Below are 23,438 nucleotides of genomic sequence, written 5' to 3'. Positions count from 1 at the left end.
AAAAAATGTAAAAGGAAATTCAGAAACGATAAAAAATGTGTGAGTAATCAGGATTAATTTTTTTGTTCATTTGAGTTAATTATGACAGTTGAATTTTTAATTAGATTAAATATTTTAATCGTTTGACAGCTCTAATATATATGTATATATATATATATATATATATATATATATATGTATATATATATATGTATATATATATATATATATATATATATATATATATATATATGTGTATATATATATATATATGTATATATATATATATATATATATATATATATATATATATGTGTGGGTTTTGCCTGTTTGCCCCGTGCCTGAGTGAGTTTTCTCCGGCTCCTCCGGTTTCCTCCCACATTCCAAAAACATGCATGGCAGGCTGATTGAACCCTCAAAATTGTTCCTAGGTGTGAATGAATGGTTGTTCGTCTATGTGTGCCCTGTGATTGGCTGTCAACCAGTTCAGGGTATCCCTCGCCTACTGCCCGAAGATGACTGGGATAAGCTCCAGCACCCCCGCGACCCTTGTGAAGATAAGTACATTGGAAAAGTGTATTTTGTTTTTTTTTTGTTTTTGTCTCTGACTTGACTCAGACTCCTTGGCATTTGACTCTGAAGTGTCTCGGACGGACTCTCAAAATATTGTTACAGATTCAATCAAGACGCCTTCAAAAGAAGCTTGAAATCAAGTTGATCAGATTATCCAAATCGCCATCTGATTGGTTAATTGTAAGGAATTAGGGACAACAAACCCTTGATTTGGACTCGATAAAGGTGAGCTTGACCACAGCCCTGTCTCATTGTAAAATCGGCAATACAATGTTGCAAGGAAACATCAGCATATGAGAAATGTCCTGTTATTCAAAAAGGACACATTGGCCACCATCTTCAGTTTACTCAAGACAGTTTGCACACACCACACACAAAACAATATTTTCAATTTACAATCTCGACACTCCTCTCCCAAACTTGCCCGAGTCCTAAGACTGACCTGTGCGGTAGCAAGGTGGCACAAAGCAACCAGACTCCTGGAAAATACACAGATGAAAAAAAGAGCATCTCTTACACACCCCACACCACAGTCTCACATTCGATAATTGGGCCTTTGCTGACTTTGTGCCATTGGCGTGGATGTGCAGTAGCTTAACTTGCCACAATCATAGACTGATATCATCTTTCTGATGGACAAATGAAAGGAGGGATCTATTTGTGCCACTTTGAGGCATCACTGATGCAACATCAGTGACAGTTGAGTAGCTCACTGGAAATAATGAACCACATCAATAAAGTCAAGAGTAAATTATTATATTTTGGTGATATAACTTTGTGCTTTTTTTAATAGCAGTGATTGCATTAGAGGTAGAGGCTAACTCAGGGGTGGGCAAACTTTTTGACTCGGGGGCCGCATTGACTGCATTTGTTGACAGTCCATATCAAACATCATCCATATCAAACATTAACAGAACAAAATGAAAGTACTGTATTAATATACTTTTTTTTAAATGACAACAGTATACTTGATGACCTATTTTAGCCTGTGCATTGCTGCAGATGGGTTGTGATCAGACCAGTAGAAGTAGAGCGATACAGAGGTCCGAGGTGGTCGAAAAGATCCCCCCCCCCCCCCGTGTTCTGCAACTTCAAGTCAATGCGCCACCTTGCGGTGAAATGCCGGTCATTACAAGTCCAATTGAAATGAATGCAATCATTCACATCGAACCTTAATTGTGGACCAACCTTTGGCGGGCCGGATTAAAAAGACCAACGGGCCGGATTCGGCCTGCGGGCCGTAGTTTGCTCACTTCTGGCTATTTACCAGCCTGTTGAGGGGGGGCATTTATTTTATGTACCCGGTACTCACTTAGACTATCTGTTGAAGATGTTTTTCCAGGTGTCTGATCCCAAGTTCGCCTGCAGCACTAGACTCAGCACACTCGGCTTATCATATGCCCTCGCAACCACGCTCTGGTTTTACAGTGGTCTGTTGAGATCTAATTTGCTGATTTCAAAGGCTGTTGAGTGTGGCTTCGTTTTCTGCCATGAGGGCAACATTTAAATTGTTTGGTTCTGGAAGAAACACAAAATTATTGAGATTCCTGGTTTGAAATTTGTGAAGTCTTGTTTTTGTGGATTTTGGGGGGGTGGGGGGGTGCTATTTGTTGACAACTCACCTATTCGCTCTTTTTGTGCTTGGGCCAAAGCAATTTAAGATATAAGATATCCTTTATTTGTCCCACACTGGGGAAATTTACAGCCTCCAGCAGCAAGAATGTGGGTAGACAGAAGAAAGAAGAAAAAACAAACACCGTTCAATTAAGTGCAATTATGATGAATGTTGTGTGTTAACTTGGATAACTTCTGACAGTTGATCCTTGAGGCTTAGGCTATGTTCAGATCAAACGGGGGATGAGCGTTCCGCCTCACTTTAGTCGCCGGAGTTTGATCACAGGGGTTTTTAACAGGTCATGGCTGCTTCATTCTCAAACATTAGCGAAGGGGAGGGGCATCGCTTGATTGACAACTACAGCATTCCAGTGGGTCGACAAAGGTTTCCACTAGATATTAGGGATGTGAATCTCAGCACTGAGGACGATTCGATACACATCACGATCCACTGCCAGCGATGCGATACTTAAACGATACATTGAATTTTCTGGCGATACGATGCGATACGTTTCACCGTCGTCACGATGCGATACGATTCGATACACATTAAGTTCAAATCAATGCGATCCGATACGATACAATGCAATTTGTTGTGATATTGTGCAATTAAACATGATGCAAATAAGCAAAGAAAAAAAGCTTTTAAAAAGATGGAATTCAGTATGGTATTACAAAAAGGATACCACTTTATTCCTTATAAAGAGTAGAACTTGTAAAACAACTTATTTAAGCCCTTTCACAATTGGGTTTTGTGCAAAGAAAATGGAAACAATTTGGCACCTGAGACTCACAGCTGTTGCTATAGTGTAAACACAAACAGACTCTCACTGAGTGTCTTATATGAAATATTCATATATATAATATATATATGAATCTCTAGCGCAAGATGTCCACCCATCCACTGTAAGTGCAACTCTTTGCGCACTGTTCAGCGACACAGTAATCTCACTTCTCACTTTGTTGTACACATCGGGAATATGTTTGTAAGTGAACACAGACCTGTCTGGTATTTTATACCTGGGTTCCAAAACGTGCACGATCTGTCTGAAACCCTCGTTGTCCACCACGCTAAGGCTGGAGGTCTTTGCATATGAAATAAGCAGTGGCCTTAGTTATAGCCATTGCGCGGTCACAGTGAGTCGCAAGGGGACTCCCAAAATAAGAGGCAATTTTTTTTCTGATCCTGACCTGGTTTACCAAGAGTTTCTCCGGTGTCCGACGAGGAACTGGGCGGGGAAGCGGGAGGGAAACTTGTCGGTGATCTGGTGCCATCGGTTTAAGTGGGTCTGCATATTTGTGGTGCTGCCGTTGTATGGCTTCTTAGTGCGACATTCCTTGCAAATTACGGAGGTTTTATTAAGCTTTCCGTCTTTCTTTTCGAAGCCGTAGTATTTCCAAACATAAGATTTGAATGTTGCGGCTGCATTAAATATAGTAGTTTCTTTGCTGCTGCGTGCGCTAACTTCCATAATGTTTCGCTCGTTGTGTACTGGACTGTATGTGACGCACGGCTACCGTCCGTATTCAACACCAAACGCAAAGCAATGATGGTGCATTCATTGCACCTAGGAAAGGGCAGATATGTGACGTTTAACATGAATAAAACCGCGATTGAATCGGATTTTACCGATACCCATCAATGCATCGTGATGAATCGCGATTTCACCCGTCAATCGCGTCGTACCCTGTGAATGAGCCGATGCACTCGGATCGCGGACGTGCGCATCGATGTATCGATTAATATCGATTATTTTCCACACCCTTACTAGATATGTGTCCCTCAACCACTTTCACTTTTGTGGCAAAACTCTTCTGACAGAAACAAAATTGTTTGAGCAGCGTAATCAGCTGCGAGGTCATTGTGCTAAATACTTTGGCTAATGCTAAACACTATTGCTATTTTGCTTCCATTTAACAGCTGCAAACATGTAAATATATTTGCCAGGTTTGCTGGTGTGATGGTTATACACCCCCCCCCCCCCCCCCCCGAAGTTGATATTTCACTGTAGTTTCAGCAAACCCCTTGGAGCCCAAGGTTGTTACCATGTGGCCATGAAGGCGTGACCACTTTGGGTGGTCACACCTTGCAAATGATTGACATACCTTCTGTCTGTGACTTCTTTTTTTTTTTAAGCACAGTGGTTTTTTTGCAAATAAAATAAAAGGCACAAGATCGGGCTGATTTTTTATTAGTTTTCACACATTATTTTACTCGTCTATCACTGTCAAATCGTGCTGGCAATTTTACCAAATGGGACAACACATTTTTGGAGTGCTGGGGGACTGCAAACTACCTTTTATAAATATATGTGTTTTTATATTTTTATAGCGTGCGCGCTATCATTTAAGGGCGCGTGTGTTTCGTGTGTTCATGTGGTCACATGGCAGAGGTCCTCTTGTTTAGGTTCGCTGTGTTTACGAACAAGAGGAGGAAAGAGAAGGAGGAGGGGGTCGTATCGTAGCGTGCGCTTCTCTAATCGGCTCTTCTCTAGCTTTTATCTAACATCAGTTGTTTCAGTGGTCCGGATGGTTTTCTCTCACTCTGCTTTTCAGTGGGTAAGATCTTTTATATGCTCGAATTTGTTTCCAAAGTTTGTAGTTTGTGTCAAGTTTGCAGGATTGTGAACTCGTTTCCTGTTTCCAAAATTCATTGCTGGTCACATAGAGCTGTTCATGTTTATTAAGTCATCTAATATAGCGGTAGAGATATATTACTCCGAGGTTACCATTCGGGTGTGTTTGTAAAATGAAATCTCATTTCAAGGCACTGTGTTGACTGCTGTACAATTTGACAATCGTAAAGATGCACCATGCTCAGCGGTCGACAGACACATGGTTTGAAGCAAAAGTCATTTAATGATCGTTTTCAGTCCTTGTACCTGTTGGAAAAACATCGAAGTATGTGTAAAAGTTTGTATAAGCGCTGTACACAAAAGAGAAACGTGTGTAAACTGAGCGTGAGATATTTTATGGACGGTTAAAATCCCCAAACCAGGGTTACCATGGCAATCACAAAGCCACTCTTCTCATTTTCATTGCGAGCCAGGGGACCATCGCGGTGAAGTCGAAGCAATTATTTTAAATAGAAACGAATCAATATTGTTGCTTTAAATAGATGTCTATTTGTGTCAGGGCTCAAACTGCTCCGTGTCCCTTTACAGTTCCATCAATACTGCCTGGATGTGCATCCGTGAGAGTGTACAGTACTTAGAAGCTGAGCAACGCAAAAGCATATGCAATGATGCCTCTGCTAACCAGAGGCAGGGACACAGTCACTTCATTGTAAAGCAGCAAATAACAAGTCATGCTAAAGGGCACAGCTGACTGTGACGTGCAGAGTCAAGCCATAAAAGCAGCGAGAAGAATGATGTTCATCTTTCAGTCAAAGTTAAAAAAAAATTGTGACCTTCAGTGTACATTCATTTGAATTCATCCGCTTTCAAACGTAGTCATTTGATATTGCCATCGATGTCGCAATAACCAGATGATACTTGCAAGGCTGATGTGACTATTGTGATCAGACCTTCCACTCAATTCTGTTGACTGCATTTTAACTTCCCCCCCCCTGACTTGTGAACACAGAGACAAACACAATCACTATAAAGTGGAGTGGAGCCACTCGTGTGCTTGCAATGAAAAGAGCTTTGTTCAAGTAAACCTATCGCAACTGAGACATTTTGTTCAACGCTGCTGCTGCTGCTGCTGCTGCCTGACACAAATCAATTTCCATCCTTCTATTATCGTCACCACTTGTCCTCACTCAGGTCGCAGGTAAACTACAGCATATCCCGCCTGACCCCAGGTGAGAGGCGGGGTGCACCATAGGCTGATCTCCCGCAATCACAGAACACGTATACACAAATATTTACACGCACATTCTCACAATGGACAACTGAGATAATCCTAACATGCTTGTTGGAATGTGTGAGGAAGCGGGAACACCTGGAGAAAACCCACACAATCACAGGGGGGCGGGGGGTAGGCACTTCCACTTGGGCAGGTTGTAGCCCAGAGTTGAATGTTATGTTCAACCTAATACATGTGATGTTTATATGCTACGCAATCAGCTACCATGCCACTATGGATCCATTTTTAGATTTAAAATTGTCAATTTACGCTATGCATAAATATGTAAATGTGTGTGGTTACAGATGACTGTTTATCTGTCCGTCTCCACCGTTGTTGTTTTGGTTGACTTTCTTTGCTCTGTGGAGGTACGAGTCGTTTTCAGAGGAGTGCCTCAAATATACTGCACAGTAATCCCTCATTTATCGCGGTTAATGGGGACCGAAAGCACCCGCAATAAACAAAAATCCGCGAAGTAGCGACCCGTTAACATATACAGGTTAAAAAAATTAATTTTTTTTAAGTCCGCAAAAAGTCAGCAAACGGTCCGCGAGAAGCTGCAAAACAACACTGAGTCACTGAGCGCAATATATACAGTACTGTACTCCATGTATATATAGACATTTTTTATATTTTTCAAAAAATCCGTACTGCACTGAAGCCGCGATAAACGAACCGCGAAATAGCGAGGGATCACTGTATATCACACTTGGTGCCTAGATTTAATTGTTATATTGACAATATGTTATTGCTCGTGAACGGATTTCATCTTATTAAGATCTTAACCATACAGTTAAGATGATCTTAACTGTATGGTTGTTGCCTCTTCCAACGCACAAATCTAATGCTCAGCTTTTTATGAATTTGTGCAAACAAAATGACTGCTGGGCGGCCCAGTGGTCCAATGGTTAGCGCGTCGACCCCACAGTGCAGAGGGGTTCACAATTCCAGTTCTGGCATGTTCACACAAATCATACGAATTCTGAAAATTCTGAGGTTTTTTTTTCACCATCTTCAAATGATTTGAATTGTTGAAAAAAGTAACGCAGGAATGCAACTCTGTACTGCAATGCCACTAAGTAGAATGATGATTAGACATTAACATTTTATTATGGAGATCTACAATAAATATCATTGAAAATTTCGTGGGTTTTTTTTCTGCCGTTATTTTGACATATAAAATGCTTTGGTTGGCGCTCCGAAAAGTTGACAGGTATGCAAATTAAGCATGTCAAGTTCCATGATGCTTTCTAAAGTCTGAACCAAAATTTCAAATTGTCATATGTAATCCACAATGACAGTCATTTTTTTGTCGGCTGGGTTAGGCTCCAGCCTCCGCCGCGACCCTTGTGAGGAGAAATGGATCGGAAAATGGATGGATGGAAAATTACTGCTGTTGTTGATAACAGATAATGAGAGAAGCATATCTTCTGTTTCTGTTAAGTGTGTCTTTCTCCTGCTCTCAGGATTACTTTGACTGGTGCAGAAAAGTGAAGCCATCTTCCTCCGACTCATCACCATGGGATCATCAACACTGGGAAAGGCAGCTACTCTTGATGCTCTCATAAAGGAATGTATCCATGCATTTGGTGAGTGTTGCGATGCTCTCATAAAGGAATGTATCCATGCATTTGGTGAGTGTTGCGCACAATTATACTCAAATCTGAAAAATATATTCAAAGACACTAGCAAATATTCATTTCAGACCAACTGAAAAACATTTTTACACTACTGCTATTCATATTTGTCAAGTATTTTTTTGTGTATTAAAGGGATGTCAATGTTGGAATCTCATTCATTACAGTATTCAAAATCAAGTCAGCAAAGGAAAAAAACATAATTGGATGAATTAAATGCAAAATAAAATTTACAAAACATGTTAGTCTAGCTAGCACATACCGTAGTGGTCTTAGGTATGAATGTGAGTATTCAACTGGCTTGTCATAAACTATACTATACTGGATGCATTGGACGAAGTTCCCACAGTTCCACTATGTATTTTGTGTCAATATGGGAGCACGCATTCTACAGTCCTTCTTAAATAATAGGGCGCGATCCCCCAGGGGGGCGTGGTTTCGATGCCAGGGAGGATGTGTGTGACTCTGGGGAAGACATTTTTTTTTTTGCTGTACGGGAATAAAGTGTAATTGCACATTCACTACAGTAGTTGGCAGTGGAGCCCCGTATTGTCAGAGAGTGCACAGGGAGTATTAGCTCGATGGTACAGTCAACAAACCCTCCGGAGACCACATGTACATTTCTTTTTCACGGGGATGAAAAGAAAGGCAGAGAGAGACAAAGTGAATGAGACAAAAGAAAGTCACCTGAAAGCTAAGACAAGAAAATATAACGAATCTTATGTAGTACTTGCCTTCACTGTGCCTGCAGTGGAAGACGGACGAGGTGTGTTGAGTGGCTGCGGACAGCACAAAGCCAAATAAATCGAAGTGCCACTTAAAGACATTACACCTCAATCATGGTGATAAGCCGCTGAAGAAGCTGTGCACAGCAAAACACGCTGATTGTAGCCAGCAATCCTGACTTCCTCATTTTGATGTTAAAAAAAAATCAGCACAAATTGTTTTATTCATTTTTGTTTTGTAGACTAAAGTGTGTACTAGATTGTGCTCCCGAGTTCATGTTGCTGAACTGAATTAGATTTTTTTTGGTTCTTTTATTTCATTTTAGTTTTCAGAATGAAATGGTGCAATAAGTTAGTCCAAATTGTTTACGGTTTAAGCATGGATTTCATGCACTTAAAATATTTTCTGTTACAGACTAAAAAACTGTTGATAAAATTAGTCTTTGATCTAAGTTGAACTATATTTTTCTTTTTTCTTTTCTTAACTCATTCAATCCCACCATTTTCACTGGAGTAACAACCCCCTCAATCTCAGCGTTTTGCTGGCTTTTGACTGATCTTGCAAGGCCCATAGAATATTTGGTTCTAATGCTATATGAACATGGAGCCTACCAAATTTTGGACTCTCTTCTTTCAGAAGAAAAACAAATCTTTATCTTTTCCCATTCTTGAGCAATCGGCATTACAAAATGGCTAAGTTTCATGAAAATGGCGATTCCTGTGCAAAAAAACTGAGAAAGAGCTTTTTGTAAAAGCATGCATTTCAAGCATGTGATGCACCTTTTTTTTTACATGATTTACAATGCAAACGGCGTATTCTCATTCACAGATTGCATCAGACCCTCCTCCTCTCTATAACGCAAAAAAAAAAGACTTAGACATACAAGTACGGCCTTGGTAGGCGGGGCCTAATGTTAAAAAGGCATACAAGTACATCTTGTGGAATGAAAGAGTTAATGTTAATAAGGATACAATGTAATGCAGAGGTGTACTTAATAAGTACACTACTTATAACAACGGCGGGGGGTGGGGGATTGTTTTCTTCTCGCTGGCAGTGGCGCAACAGAAAATAATTAAGAAGCACTGCTTAATCGCAAGCAGAAGAAACAAAACACAACCACTAGCCCAACATTGTATTAGCTAATGTTAAGAACGCACAGGTTAAACCTGTACAAGATGAAGTCTCACCTGTGAGAAGAATACTGTACATGCAAATATTCATGTCCCCTGATTGTGGTTTGTCGGCTGAGACAATTTTTCATGGGCAATGCAAGCATCTTGAAGCAATCCAACCACTCATCGTTTCTATTGGTCACTTTTGTTGACAGATGACAACGGAGTGCTGCAGACCAACTTACCTCGCATGCTCCTGCTGATGCATCGCTGGTATGTTTCATCTTCCGAACTGGCTGGAAAACTGCTGATGATATATCCTTCATAATTTATGTAAAATATAGAATCGCTGATATCTTATACTTGCTGGTGAAAATTAATGACCGTGTTTTGGGCTCTGTGTTGTGGATCGTAAGCCTGTTTGAGGACCGAAGCTGTCGGATGTGGGGAAAATGTTTCTGATTCAAGACATCCTGTGCTGAATGTAGCCCTACTAACGGTAAAGCAATAGCTGACATAGGACTGAAATGATTTGCCAACAGAGTTCCAGTTTTGTCTCCTTTGTCCCAGTGGCTTTGTGCTGTCTTGAATGCCGGTTTCAAATGACATTTTTGATTGTATTTAGGGTATTTAATGCCCATTTCATGTATTGATCTGAAATACAGTATAACAAAAATACAGCTACATTTCTTGAGTTGCATTGTTCATGTTATTGGTCTCTAATAGATTTGGAGAAAAAAAAGATGAAACTTAGTCATGAATTATTATGATCCATGATCCACAACAATCTGGATAGGAGTGGATCCCAAAAACGTAGATAAGGATAAGATTCTATGATCAAAAGGTGTATTTACAAATAGGCGCATGACCAACAAAGTACAATTGAGATCGCTGGTAGTTGGAGCCTTGATATCCGTGAATAGCAAAAAGCACTTGCAAACGGCAAGGAATAACGAAACAATGTAAATCTCTTGTCAAAATGATCAGAAAATCCAATCGCGAGGAAACACAAAATAATACTTTTAATAAAATACGAAATATTACTGACAACAGGAACAAACTATAACAAGAACAAGAACGGAGAAACGAAATCATGAGCGTCTTGAGAATTTCATTTGGTGTGAGAGTCGTGAGGAAAGCGAATAATCCGACATTGGGTTGCTGGCATGGTAGTCCTGAAGAAGCCCACAGATAATGATTGCAATGTTTCACATGTGCGCCACTGGGGGGGACGCCCTCCACTCCAGGTGGAGCTGAAAACAAAACACAAACAAACACGTTGACATGGATGTTTTCACCTTTTCGCTGTTTGGTACTGTTTATTTATTTTTCAATCCAATATGGTCCTTAACTAAATTCTACGTACCGTGATTGCAACAATGATGACTGCCATAAAACAAGACTGAAGATTTGTTACTTAATGAGGTAAGGCCAGAACACGGCCATCACACGTCGCTTCACTTTTTCTCTTAAACCTTCAATCCAGTGCATTTCTGGTCAAACGTTTTTTTCATTCTCTCTTCCATTTCATGAATCATCACAAGGAGGTCACAGATGTACAGATGTCTCATTGTCAGGTTTATCAATTAGACATTGAGAAATGAAAAAGGAGGATACAGGAGACTCAATTCTGTTACCAGGGGGGGAAGGAGGAGAAGCGTTAGCTTTCAGTTCTCTGCACATCACCCAAGGATCTCCCCGCTCGCCCTCTCATTTATTGGGAATCGAATACATGGGTGTGTCCAGGCCAAAGGACGAGGGCTGTTGAAGACAAACTGAACTTGTTTGACTATGTCTGTGTATGTGAGTGAAAAATACGTACATGTGTGCAATCATTACAAAAACACCAAGTTGCAGCTGGTGTTGACAGCGCCGTACACGTCCGACCTTGCTCTTGTTTTGTCTTAATACTTATCTCCTTCCAACCACTTTCTCGGAAAGGTGGTTGCGTCCCTCAACTGCCACCCGGTGCACTAAGCATTGTTATCTTATAAATGTGAGCATATCTTTATTAAAAGCAGTATGTTTTGATTGAAAGCATAAGCGTTCTTGATTGCAAGCATAATCAATTTATTTTTAATCGTATGCAAATATGTGAGAACTAAACACAATCAACCTAACACTCATATTACATCATAGTTGTTGCTTGTTGCTACGCAAATGTTAAGTGCTTAATTTTGTGTCCAGGTACTGGATAGGAACATTCCCTGCAGAGTTCAACCTGGACTTGGGTCTGATTCGAATAACAGAGGAGTTCAGAGAAGTCGCTGAAAGGCTCAGCTGCGAGGAGCATTTCAAATTGATTGACATCTCCACTATGTAAGAAATGACACCTTTTCAGCCTGCTTTGTTTTCCTATAAAATTCTCTATTGACCATTTTTCTTTGACTGAAGATGATCAAATAAATCGACTCAATCAATCCATCAAACAATCAATCAAGAAGGGAATGAGCTTCCCTCTATGTGAATTTATCTCTTCACTCCAATCGTCTTAAGATGCTGCTTGTCTTCACTCACTGAAAAACATGCTCCATTGTTTTGAGGTCAGGTTTAGCTATTGAAGAATAATCTTCACCCTCTTGGTATTTCTCTTCAAATAATCTTGAGTCACTGAAGTGGCTGGTCATGGATCCTACGTCATCCATGATGGCAAAATGATGTGATGACTTGGCTAGTAAATAAATGAATGGGCTTGCTGAAGATGACGGTGTGGCTACGAAAAGGGGAGCCCGGATAGATTTTGAAGCGCAAGGACCTACATTCCATGCTTGCATCAAGACATATGCTGTAAAACTGACAGTGCAGACCGTTCGGACAGCAGAAACATTCTACCGAAGCGACAAAATGAAACTTTTTCAAACACAAATAACTTGAAAAGTACTCAGTGGCTTGACACCAATGCCGTTCAGCATGCCTTTCAAAAATCATTGTCCAAATACGTCTGGCCATGAATGTAACTTATAACAATGTTCACAAACTTCTTTGGCGTCACATTTTTGGAAGAATAATCCACATTGAATTGAGAATGCAATTGTAGGTCAACGATAAATCCAAAAAGAGCATCCAAAATGTTATCACTGCTTATATATGTATATTTTGTTGACTCTTTTTAATGGTGGTTGTATATTCAGTGGTGTACATTCACAAAAATAAGCATGATTGACATGTGAATCTTTGAGTCTTTACAATTTACTGTCTCTCTCACATGCTCACACACATAAATGGTTCTTGCAGTCCTTCGTATGACTGGATGCGTAAGTTGACGCAGCGTAAAAAGCAGGCGAAGAAAGGCAAAGCTTCGCTGTTGTTTGACCACCTTGAACCCATGGAGCTGGCGGAACATCTGACCTTTTTGGAATTTAAATCCATCAGGAGGATATCGGTCAGTGCATTGTTTTTTTTTTCCTTCTCTCGTTTGCTCTTCTGTTTCCCCCACGATCTGTCTTATGGTACCATGAGATGAAAAGGAACAAAAGATAAGCGAGCTCAGCCTCAGAAATACTCGAGGTCTCCGAAGATGGTCGGCAAGTGTTCTTGCTGAGGAAAGAAAGGGTGGTGGTTGGTGTGGAGGGTTTCTGGGTGGAGACCGGGCTTCTTGAGGGTGGGAAGACTCACACTACACACTGAATCTTGGCCGTTTACAATCATGAGGACGTTGCGGGGGAAAAAACACCCAACAATATCTGAAGGCAACACTTATGTTATTAATGGTTTTAAATAGATGCTTAATGAGCTAAAGGTCCGACGAGGTCTGCTGAAGTCCCGCATGACATCACGCAAGCCAGTTGGTAGCAAGCAGTTTTGGTGCGATTCCCCTTTGCATGACATTCGGGGCTTTTGACTTTGTAAGTTCCACCGTACCGTCCTCTAAAAGCAACATGACGTTGACCACCATTCCTATTTGATGGGGGAACATTTTAAATGACCTTTTATTTCATTCCCTGGACTTTTATTCTGTCTCCAGTTCCCTGATTACAAGAGCTATGTGATCCATGGTTGCTTGGTGGACAATCCAACACTGGAACGCTCCATTGCTTTGTTCAACGGAGTTTCACAGTGGGTCCAACTTATGGTGTTAAGCAAGCTGACACCTCCAACCAGGGCAGAGGTTATCACCAAATACATCCATGTGGCTCAGGTAAGGTACCGCAGAAAATGTTTCTTTTCTAATTTGGTAGATAGGCACCCATGCACTCGGTGTAAAAACGGGCGTGACTTCATTTGGTGCCGTCGCAAGTCTAGTCTACCGTCTTTGGGGCCGTCTTGTGTCTCTCTAGGCATTCCGGCGCATGGACCTGCCTCAGCCCCGACGCACCTGATAATTTGGTCACTGAAATTAGACTGCACTTGATGTAAAAATTGACGCATCATAATTTTCGTGCCGGGGCACGAAAATTTCACGTGTTTGGGAATTTCATAGATAGCACTGCAGATCATTAGGCATTCCGGGGCATTCTTCTGGCCCAATTCTACCAGCGTGTATTTTCGAAGTAGGGCTTCTGGAAGACAACTCACCAAAGATGCTTGTTATTTGTAGACAAAGTCCATTGTCTTTTACAATGTTGATTTGTGCTCTGTTTTTATTTTCACTTGGGTGTCGTATTTTGTGCCATATTACGCGGAAAGGTGTGTTGGTGTGACACAAAATTACTTGTAAATGTCATTTGTTCAAGAAGTCTTGGTTTGAATTGTGAATATGCACATGCTAATTTTGACAAATCACGGTGTTCCATCAGAAACTTCTGCAGCTGCAGAACTTCAATACTTTAATGGCGGTGGTGGGAGGGCTGAGCCACAGCTCCATTTCTCGTCTGAAGGAGACACAATCTTATCTCTCTGCAGAGGTAGTTAAGGTAAGTCAATTCAAACCTGACAGTGTGTATTTGTATCCTTCTATGTCTTTTGGAAGACAACTCAAAAGTGGAAAAAAATGGTGCCAACTTCTCTGAACCCAATCCTAGATGTGGCGTGAAATGACCGAACTGGTCTCTTCCAACAATAACTACTCCTACTACCGTAAGGCCTTCAGTGACTGTCAAGGCTTTAAAATCCCCATCCTGGGTGTGCACTTGAAGGATCTCATAGCCATGCATGTGGTCTTTCCTGACTGGGTGGAAGACAGCAATAAGGTGAACCTAGTGAAGATGCAGCAGCTCTACATGACTTTCAACGAGCTGGTGTCATTGCAGAGCACAGCAGCTCAAGTGGAGCCCAACATGGACCTGATCTACTTGCTCACGGTAAGGCAACAACACAGAAGAGTTGGAAATGTGTACTGTATGTTAGCAAAATCATCTCATCACTAATATTGATTACTCGAGGAAAGAAAAATCTACTGTGGCTCTGGGTTTTAAAAATGCTGATCAGACAAAACCTTTTCAGCTTTCTTTAGATCTTTACTACACTGAAGATGAGATTTATGATTTGTCATTGCTACGGGAACCGCGAAATGCTAAATCACTGGTAAGTTTGCTTCTAAAGTATCATTTGTCTAAAGCAGTCATTTTTCAAATAGGGTGCGGTGCAATGTCATGCGGGCGTGTGTGAACTCACGTTTTTTTTTGGTGGGTTTTTTTTCTGTATTAGAATAAAGTTGAATTGCACATCCACTACAGTAGGTGGCAGCGACGCTCTTATTTTTCAGAGTGCAGAAGAAGTATTAGCTCCTCTCCAGAGGAGAGCCTACAAAAATTTCATAGACGAATTATACTATTTATAGTTGGGCAGAGAGATGAGGGGGCGCGAAATATTTTCTCTTCTATTGGGGGGGGACAAAAGACTTCATCAAAAAAAAAATATATATATATATATATATATTTTTTTTTAAACCTGCGCAACTTCTTCAAACGAAGCGGCGAAGGTTTGTGAGAAATTTGCCTCATCTTTGTGACAAGAAAAATTGCCTGCGACCATTAAAACTGTTGGTGAACATCTCTGCAACCGTTTGCAACCTTGAACAAACCCAGATGAAAAATCAACATGAGCTACCCTTGCAACTTCCACCACTCAGTGGGTTGCAGGCTAAAATGGTTCCATGTATTCTAATGAGAGCCAAATATGCTGTGAATCAATGTTCTTCATGTCGTCTTGCAGCCTACCTCTCCCACGACTCCCAACAAGCCGCTTGTACCACTGGACTGGGCTTCAGGTGTCATGACCAAACCAGACCCCACTGTGGTCAATAAACATATCAGGAAAGTGGTTGAGGTGAGTACTCAATATCTTTATTCTTACTTTCACAGATAAAGGAAAGAGTGGATGGAATATTAGTGGCATTACGTTCTTTCATTTTTGGCTTCCGGCAGTCAGTGTTCAGGAACTACGACCCTGACCACGATGGCTATATTTCTCAAGAAGACTTTGAAAATATTGCTGCTAACTTTCCCTTCCTGGACTCCTTCTGCGTTTTGGACAAAGATCAGTGAGTAGTGCGATCCTAAAAGTGACCACAAAACTATCTGTATTGTGAGAGACTCTGCATTTTTTTCTGTCACAGAGATGGCCTGATCAGTAAAGACGAGATGATAGCGTACTTCCTTCGAGCAAACCCGCTGCTCCAGTGTAAAATGGGTCCAGGATTCCTGCATAACTTTCAGGAAATGACATATCTGAAACCCACCTTCTGCGAACACTGTGCTGGCTTTGTATGTATATCTTCAGTGTCATCTCTCCAGTCTGCATGCATCTCCTTGGTTTTAGTACTGAGCAATGTTCGTGCAAAATTCCAGCGCTGAACAGTTTGGATGTTTCCTCAATGTCATTGGTTGAGATTCTGTGCTTGAAAGCCAAGTCATGAAGGACAAACTGTTGTTTGTATGTGTGCACTGCATTCGCCATGAATCTTACGTGGTTATTATTTTCCTCATCTCCTTGCAGCTCTGGGGGATCATCAAACAGGGCTACAAGTGTAAAGGTACGACATTATTGTAGAAGTTATCTTGTTGGGGTTCATTGATAAATTGGATCCTATCCCAATGGACTTGGGAAGAAACGTGGGATACGCACTGGACTGCTGGCCAATGAAAATAATCATAGTCATATGAAGCGGTAGCTGCCAAGTCATGGGTATTTCTAGTCAGTGTTGAGTATGTTCCAACAGTCTTACCACTCTGGCAGACAGTTCATCAATGAATCTATCCCGAAACCGGCAAATCCTTCAGCACGATAAGAGAGTAAGTTTTCCCTGAGAAACAGAGGGCAGGCTTTGCGGCCAGAAAGGTGCCACCACATAACATTCTACAGGTGCGCCATAATAGTGGAAGGTAGTTAGATTGGGGTGGAGAAGCTAATGAAGGCATTGATAGATGGAGTTGTGGGATACCTCCCTGAGAATATAGTGATTAATGCCCAAAGACGGCTGGGATAGGCTCCAGCATGCCCGCAAACCTCGTGTGGATAAGCAGATCAGACATGGATGGATGGATAAAAGTTAGAACAAAATGTTCTTGTCCTGGTATTGATCTCTTCAATGATGATACTGTATGTTTTCAACTGCCTTTAACAAAGACCCACTTTTGTCAAAGAACTGTGGTGGCTCATCGACTTCATCGACGTGAATTTGAATTTTGACTTCACAGACTGTGGTGTCAACTGCCATAAACAATGTCGGGAGCTCCTGGTTTTAGCTTGCAGAAAGCTGCTGCGCTCTGGTTCCTTTGGGTGCGTGACCCCTGACAGGCTGACACACAGCTCGTTGCCCAGCAGCCCAACACTAAACACCTGTACTGGTCAGTTATATTTTCTGTGTTGAACCCAAATACAAAATACTATTTTCTTTCGCATCGCTGGCCATCCGTTACTTTTCCTTCAGACAAGGACGAGGTGTTTGAGTTCCCCAGTGTGACAGCAGCACGCCCTATTCGGGATACAAAAGGCATCACCCTCATGACTGGCTCAGCCCAGAGGATCTCGGTCCGCCTGCAAAGGGCCACTATCAGCCAAGCCACTCAGACTGAACCTCTGTGGCCAGAACACAGTTGGGGGACCGCAAACAGCGGATCCCACACCTTCCCCAAAACCAAGTACCGCACTCAAAGAGAGACTTGTAAAAATAAAGCTTTCACATCATGGGAAAACGAGGACAAGAGGCCACGGCAGACGGGTTTGGTACAATGCAGCGGTTCCAGTCTGGAGAAGACGGCTGTCCTTGGAGAGCTCGTGGAGATCACAGATCGCAGGATCACACGCAGAGGCAAGGTAAGACTAGCGGTGGTGGAAGTATTTCAGCGAACGGGAAACATCATTTTGAAACAGTATACTGTGTACATGTATTTATTGTGTAAAGTTGGGTTCTTGTTGAAATGATATCAAAGCTCAGTTGAAAGTGTATTCAATTTATGTTGAAACAGATTGAAAATCATTCGATTCTTTTTTCATTGATGTTTTACTTGTCTCAAATTTATCGGAATTAGGGTCGGTCTTGTTTTCATAAGCAACCCATTTTGCATTGTAAGAATAGTAAAGGATTTTTAAAAATTAATTTATGTGTAGAGTACAATAACATTCTGATTGTTGGCAGAGTATGCCTAATTCCCAAAAGATTTGTCTGCGAGTTGACAAATATGCATGTACAGTGATCCCTCGCTATTTCGCGGTTCGTTTATTGCGGATTCGGTGCATCGTGGATTTTTTTCAAACATTCAACATAAAAAAAAATAGAAATAAAAATTCCATATACATGGAGTACAGTACTGTATATGTTGCTCTATGTTGCTGTTGTTTTGCAGCTTCTCCCGGGACTGTTTGCAGACTTTTTGCAGACTTAAAAAAAATTCTCTCTCTATATATATATATTTATCTATATATATATTGCGCGTCGTCCCGCACGCGGTCTGTCCTTCCGTCTGTCCCTTTTCAAAACGTACCTACTTCACCGCGCCGCTGCGCGCCGCCACTGCGCGCCGCCACTGCGCTCCACCACTGCGCCGCTCTGGCAGTGGCTCACTACGATCGCGCGGGCATCTTAGCGAAAAAATTTTGTCTACCCACAAGCATTGCAATGAAATTGTTAGTTATTTAGTAGAGCTAAACATCTCTTTATTTTCACGATAAGCAATGAAGATGAACAAAAAGTTGAACCAAGCAACAACACTTTTGTGGGCCGAAGGCCCACCTTACCAGCCTTCCGCAGGAACTAGCTGATGAGCCGCCCGGAGGGCGGCAAACCAGCTAGTACAGTATATATATAATTTTTTTTTAACCTGTATATGTTAAGTGGTCGCTACTTCGCGGATTTTCATTTATCACAGGTGGTTTTGGTCTTCATTAACCACGATAAACGAGGGATTGCTGTAGTGAATATGCCAAAGTTGATCCAAATACAGTATTGCTTCTCTCTCCTTTCAGGACAGCTGACTTGGTATAAAATGTAGAAACCGCCAGTCTCGGGGGTCCAGAAAACCCCTCGTGACTGGTACCAAGAAGTTCTTCTGTCTGGGAAGGTGCATGGCTCTTTGATGTCAATATTTCACTGAGTGGGTGTCATCATGTCACTCTTTGGGCTCCGGCAAAGACAGCGAAACATGCTCATGCCTTTGCTCAACAACAGGGCAACGTGATGTGGAACACATCTCAAAGCACAGTGGATAGGGAAGTGGTCCCTCTATGCTTTACCCAGGAAACTGCACTTAAAGCCTCAGGACGAGGTGATGATAGACTTCATTCCGAGTTTGCTCCAGAATATGCATTGCCAGCTTAAAGCAAAACGTTTTTACGAGACAGTGTGTGGCCAATAGTGGCCATTTCCTTTATCGTGGCAATCTTAATTCTAGCTCAGAAACGGGTGTGAATTTTGGTTGACAATTTAGAAAGAGATAACACCTTACTTGCATGTGGATTATGACAATACAAATAAAGGGAATGTCAAGATAAAAGGGGCTCAATGACTATTTTATCAGGGAAGATTCTGCTGTACAATGAACTCTAACAAAATTGTGTTACTTTCATTATTTAAGTGTGAAGTACATCCATACGGTGAAGTACATACCCACTCACTCCCATATATAATACAGGAATACAAGTGGGGTAACAATAAACATTTACAGGCGCCGACAGGTATGGCAGCCTCGGTCACACGCTCCCTAGTATTATCCCTGTTTTTGTCATTTTCGTTTGTTTTTGGCGACCCTGAGCGGCTTACTTACACGAGGGAAAAGTTGCTGCGCATTGGGGAGTCTACGCTCGGTCTTTTTTCACCAGCACACGAAAATCCACAAGGTTTTTCGGAGCTAATCGCGAGCGGAGCGGCTGCGCTGTACGGAGCATGGAAACGCCGCCGGAGGAGGGGGAAGCGAGCCGGCGTGCTCGTCAAGCTCCAGCAGCGCGGATTTCGAACCCCGCTCCCATCGATCCATCTTGCTAATCTATGATCTCTGCCAAACAAGATGGATGAACTTCTTCTCCTCACAAAGACCAACAAAACCTTTGCACGTTCTGCTGCGCTCTGCTTCACTGAAACCTGGCTCAGTGACCGCCACCCAGATTCCGCGCTACATCTACCCAGCTTCCGCCTTCTCCGAGCCGACCGCGACACGGAGCTATCAGGGAAATCGAAAGGTGGTGGGATTTGCTTCTATATCAACGAAGAATGGTGCACTGATGTCACGAAGCTCGACGCACACTGCAGCCCGGACCTGGAGTCGCTGTCTTTAAACTGCAAGCCATTCTACTCGCCACGTGAGTTCACCTCCTTTTTACTAGTCGGTGTTTACATTGCGCCACAAGCTAACGCTAACACGGCGATACAAACGCTAGCCGAACAAGTAAACAAACTCGAACTAAAATACCCAGAGTCACTCCTGATCATTTTGGCCGATTTTAATAGAGCACATCTTAACCGTGAACTTCCCAGATATAAGCAGCACATCGACTGTTTCACCAGAGAAGGCAACATTCTAGACCACTGCTATACAACAATCAAAAATGCATACCGATCGGTCGCCCGTGCAGCATTTGGTCTTTCTGACCACAATTTAATCCACTACATACAGACAGAAACTCAAATGTGTTAAACCGGTTGTTAAGACTGTGATAAAATGGACAGATGAAGCAAAGCTAGCGCTACAAGAATGCTTAGACTGCACTGATTGGGGCGTCTTTGAAACTTCAACGGGCACACTGGATGAATACACAGACACTGTAACATCATACATCAGTTTCTGTGAGGACATGTGTGTACCAACGAAGTCCTTCCGCTCCTTCAACAATAACAAGCCATGGTTTACTCCCAAACTCAGGCAACTCAGGAAAGAGAAAGAGGCCGCATTTAGAAGTGGAGATCGGGCACTGTACAAACATGCCTGAAACCAATTGACAAAGGAAATTAACATCGCAAAGAGAAACTATGCAGAGAGGCTGAAAAACCAGTTCTCTGCTAACGACTCTGCATCTGTATGGAATGGCCTGAAAGCAATCACTAACTATAGAATGCCATCCCCCCAAACAGTGAACAATAAGGGTCTTGCTAATGAACTAAACATGTTTTTCTGCCGATTTGAAAAGGACACCCCCATTTCCCACACACACCCACCTCTACCAGAAACCACTCTACCTACCCCCCCACCCTCTTTTTCTCCACTACAGATCCACGAACAGGACGTGAGACGGCTCTTCAAGCAGCAAAAGATTAAGAAAGCTCCGGGGCCCGACAAAGTGTCCCCCTCCTGCATGAAAGTCTGCGCTGACCAGCTGGCTCCGGTCTTCACACAAATCTTCAACAGATCCCTGGAGCTGTGTGAGGTCCCATCCTGCTTCAAACAGTCTACCATCATCCCAGTTCCCAAGAAATCGGCAACATCGGAACTGAACGACTATAGGCCTGTCGCCCTGACGTCTGTGGTCATGAAGTCCTTTGAACGCCTTGTGCTGAACCACCTAAAGAACGTCACTGGACCCCTGCTGGACCCTCTCAAGTTTGCCTACCAGGCAAACAGGTCTGTGGAAGACGCAGTCAACATAGGTCTGCACTCCATCTTCAAGCACCTCGACAGCACAGGGACCTACGCAAGGATTCTGTTTGTGGATTTCAGCTCTGCGTTCAACACCATCATCCCGGAACTCCTCACCCCCAAACTACTCCACCTCGGTGTGTCCCCTACGATCTGCCAGTGGATCCTCAACTTCCTGACGGGACGGACACAACAGGTGAGACTGGGAGCAACAACATCATCAATATGCACCACCAGCACTGGAGCCCCACAGGGATGTGTCCTCTCGCCACTGCTCTTCTCTCTCTACACAAACGACTGCACCTCAACAGATCCAGCTGTCAAACTCATAAAGTTCGCAGACGACACCACGGTCATCGGTCTCATCAAAGACGGCGACGAGTCTGCGTACCGCCAACAAGTGTGGAGCAGCTGGAGCTCTGGTGCGGCCGACACAACCTCGGGCTGAACACGCTCAAGACTGTAGAGATGATCGTGGACTTCAGGAAACATTCTTCTCCTCAGTTGCCCCTCACACTATCCAACTGCCCTGTGTCAACCGTCGAGACCTTCAAGTTCCTGGGAATCACAGTCTCCCAGGACATGAAGTGGGAAGTCAACACCATCTCCATCCTGAAAAGTCCCCGGCAGCAGATGTACTTCCTGAGGCTGCTGAGGAAGCATGGCCTGCCACAGGAGGTGCTACGACAGTTCTACACGGCAGTCATCGAATCAATCCTGTGTTCTTCCATCACGGTTTGGTTTGGGGCCGCCACAAAAAAGGACAAAATCCGACTTGCACGGACAGTTAGGACGGCAGAAAAAATCGTTGGCACCGCCCGACCCACTCTTGAGGACTTGCACACTGCAAGAATCAAGACAAGGGCACGGAAAATCCTCCTGGATCCCGCACCCTGCCCACCACCTTTTTCAGCCACTCCCTTCAGGCAGACGCTACAGATCCATGCGCACCAAATCCAGTAGACACTTAAACAGCTTCTTCCCTCTAGCCATTAACTCCTTAAACAGTCACTGACGTAGTCACTCTTCTTGCACCACAAAATGGTACTACAAAACCACTGGTTACTCTAAAATGGTTCAATGATTTTGTTGTTTACGATGATACTAGTGCAGCGTGTTATACCGGAGACAAATTCCTTGTGTGTTCTACATACTTGGCCAATAAAGATGATTCTGATTCTGATAAAGCACAATTTACCGGTAAACTTGTTTCAAAGCAGAACAAATAAGTTTCAAACTTCAACGAATACCAAAATGTACTGAGGTAAATTGTTTTTTTGGGGCTTGCTTCAAGGGTACCGAATTAAGTCCAGTGTCGCTTTTCTGTGCAAACCACCTCCTGGATATTAATTTTTCTGCTGCTGTGATAAAACATTGTTAAAATTGTTCAGCCTGTTATATCCCATCTGTGCCTTTCCCCCCCCCACCCCCCCCCCACCGGACAGTGGCTTTTGTAGAGAACGATCCTAGTTGAAACTGTCCCACAAGCCTTCGAACTTGAACTGATGAAGCAAAATGTCTTGTCTGAGACAACCTAAACAGGCCAGTTGCAAGTGATTTAATGCCCTGAGAATACAGCTGATCCAGATGGATGGAAGAATAGTCAGATACATTACATTTGTAACAAGATTGTTACTAGCTGAAGCTATAGTGTTGAAGTCAAGGGAGAAGGAATGGATGCTATAATTTGTGACCATTGCAAGGGTTGAGATGAATACGTCTTCAAATGCAAAGCGGCAGCAATGTGATTCTATACAATTAGTCCTGATTGTTCAATAAGAGGCCAGCCACAACCCAGAAACGGTTTTAAGATAACTTTATAAAAATCCAAATTTAACAAAATGTTTAGATAAGCTCATTTGGAAGTGACAGCAAAGATGTGTTACCACATTACAAAGTAAAAAAGGAAAGAAAATTCCATGTGAGCCATTCATAATCGTTATACAAACCGAGAATCAGAACAATAAAATTCAATTGAAGCATTACTACAAGACCAGAGGGAG

The 23,438-nt window shown here is 42.5% G+C and overlaps 1 protein-coding gene across 6 annotated transcripts in view; it reads left to right on the top strand.

The window, feature by feature from the left end:
• Nucleotides 1-19,437, top strand: part of rasgrp3 (RAS guanyl releasing protein 3 (calcium and DAG-regulated)) — a 130,556-nt gene extending 111,119 nt beyond the window's left edge. For 2 of the 6 annotated variants that reach the window (XM_052081054.1, XM_052081053.1), the window contains exons 2-17: nucleotides 7,482-7,604; nucleotides 9,706-9,805; nucleotides 10,853-10,915; nucleotides 11,678-11,809; nucleotides 12,725-12,872; nucleotides 13,455-13,628; nucleotides 14,227-14,343; nucleotides 14,452-14,730; nucleotides 14,873-14,953; nucleotides 15,584-15,697; nucleotides 15,796-15,911; nucleotides 15,987-16,134; nucleotides 16,367-16,403; nucleotides 17,068-17,217; nucleotides 17,301-17,686; nucleotides 18,836-19,437. In XM_052081054.1, coding sequence (XP_051937014.1) covers nucleotides 7,535-7,604; nucleotides 9,706-9,805; nucleotides 10,853-10,915; nucleotides 11,678-11,809; nucleotides 12,725-12,872; nucleotides 13,455-13,628; nucleotides 14,227-14,343; nucleotides 14,452-14,730; nucleotides 14,873-14,953; nucleotides 15,584-15,697; nucleotides 15,796-15,911; nucleotides 15,987-16,134; nucleotides 16,367-16,403; nucleotides 17,068-17,217; nucleotides 17,301-17,686; nucleotides 18,836-18,844 — 2,124 coding nt within the window. In that variant the 5' untranslated portion in view covers nucleotides 7,482-7,534 and the 3' untranslated portion in view covers nucleotides 18,845-19,437. The other 4 variants (XM_052081055.1, XM_052081057.1, XM_052081056.1 and 1 more) reach the window with 4 other exon arrangements.
• Nucleotides 19,438-23,438: the final 4,001 nt, after the last annotated feature.

Source organism: Hippocampus zosterae, chromosome 11 (assembly GCF_025434085.1).
Source record: "Hippocampus zosterae strain Florida chromosome 11, ASM2543408v3, whole genome shotgun sequence".
NCBI lineage: Eukaryota > Metazoa > Chordata > Actinopteri > Syngnathiformes > Syngnathidae > Hippocampus > Hippocampus zosterae.
This window is presented reverse-complemented; position numbering and strand designations above follow the sequence as displayed.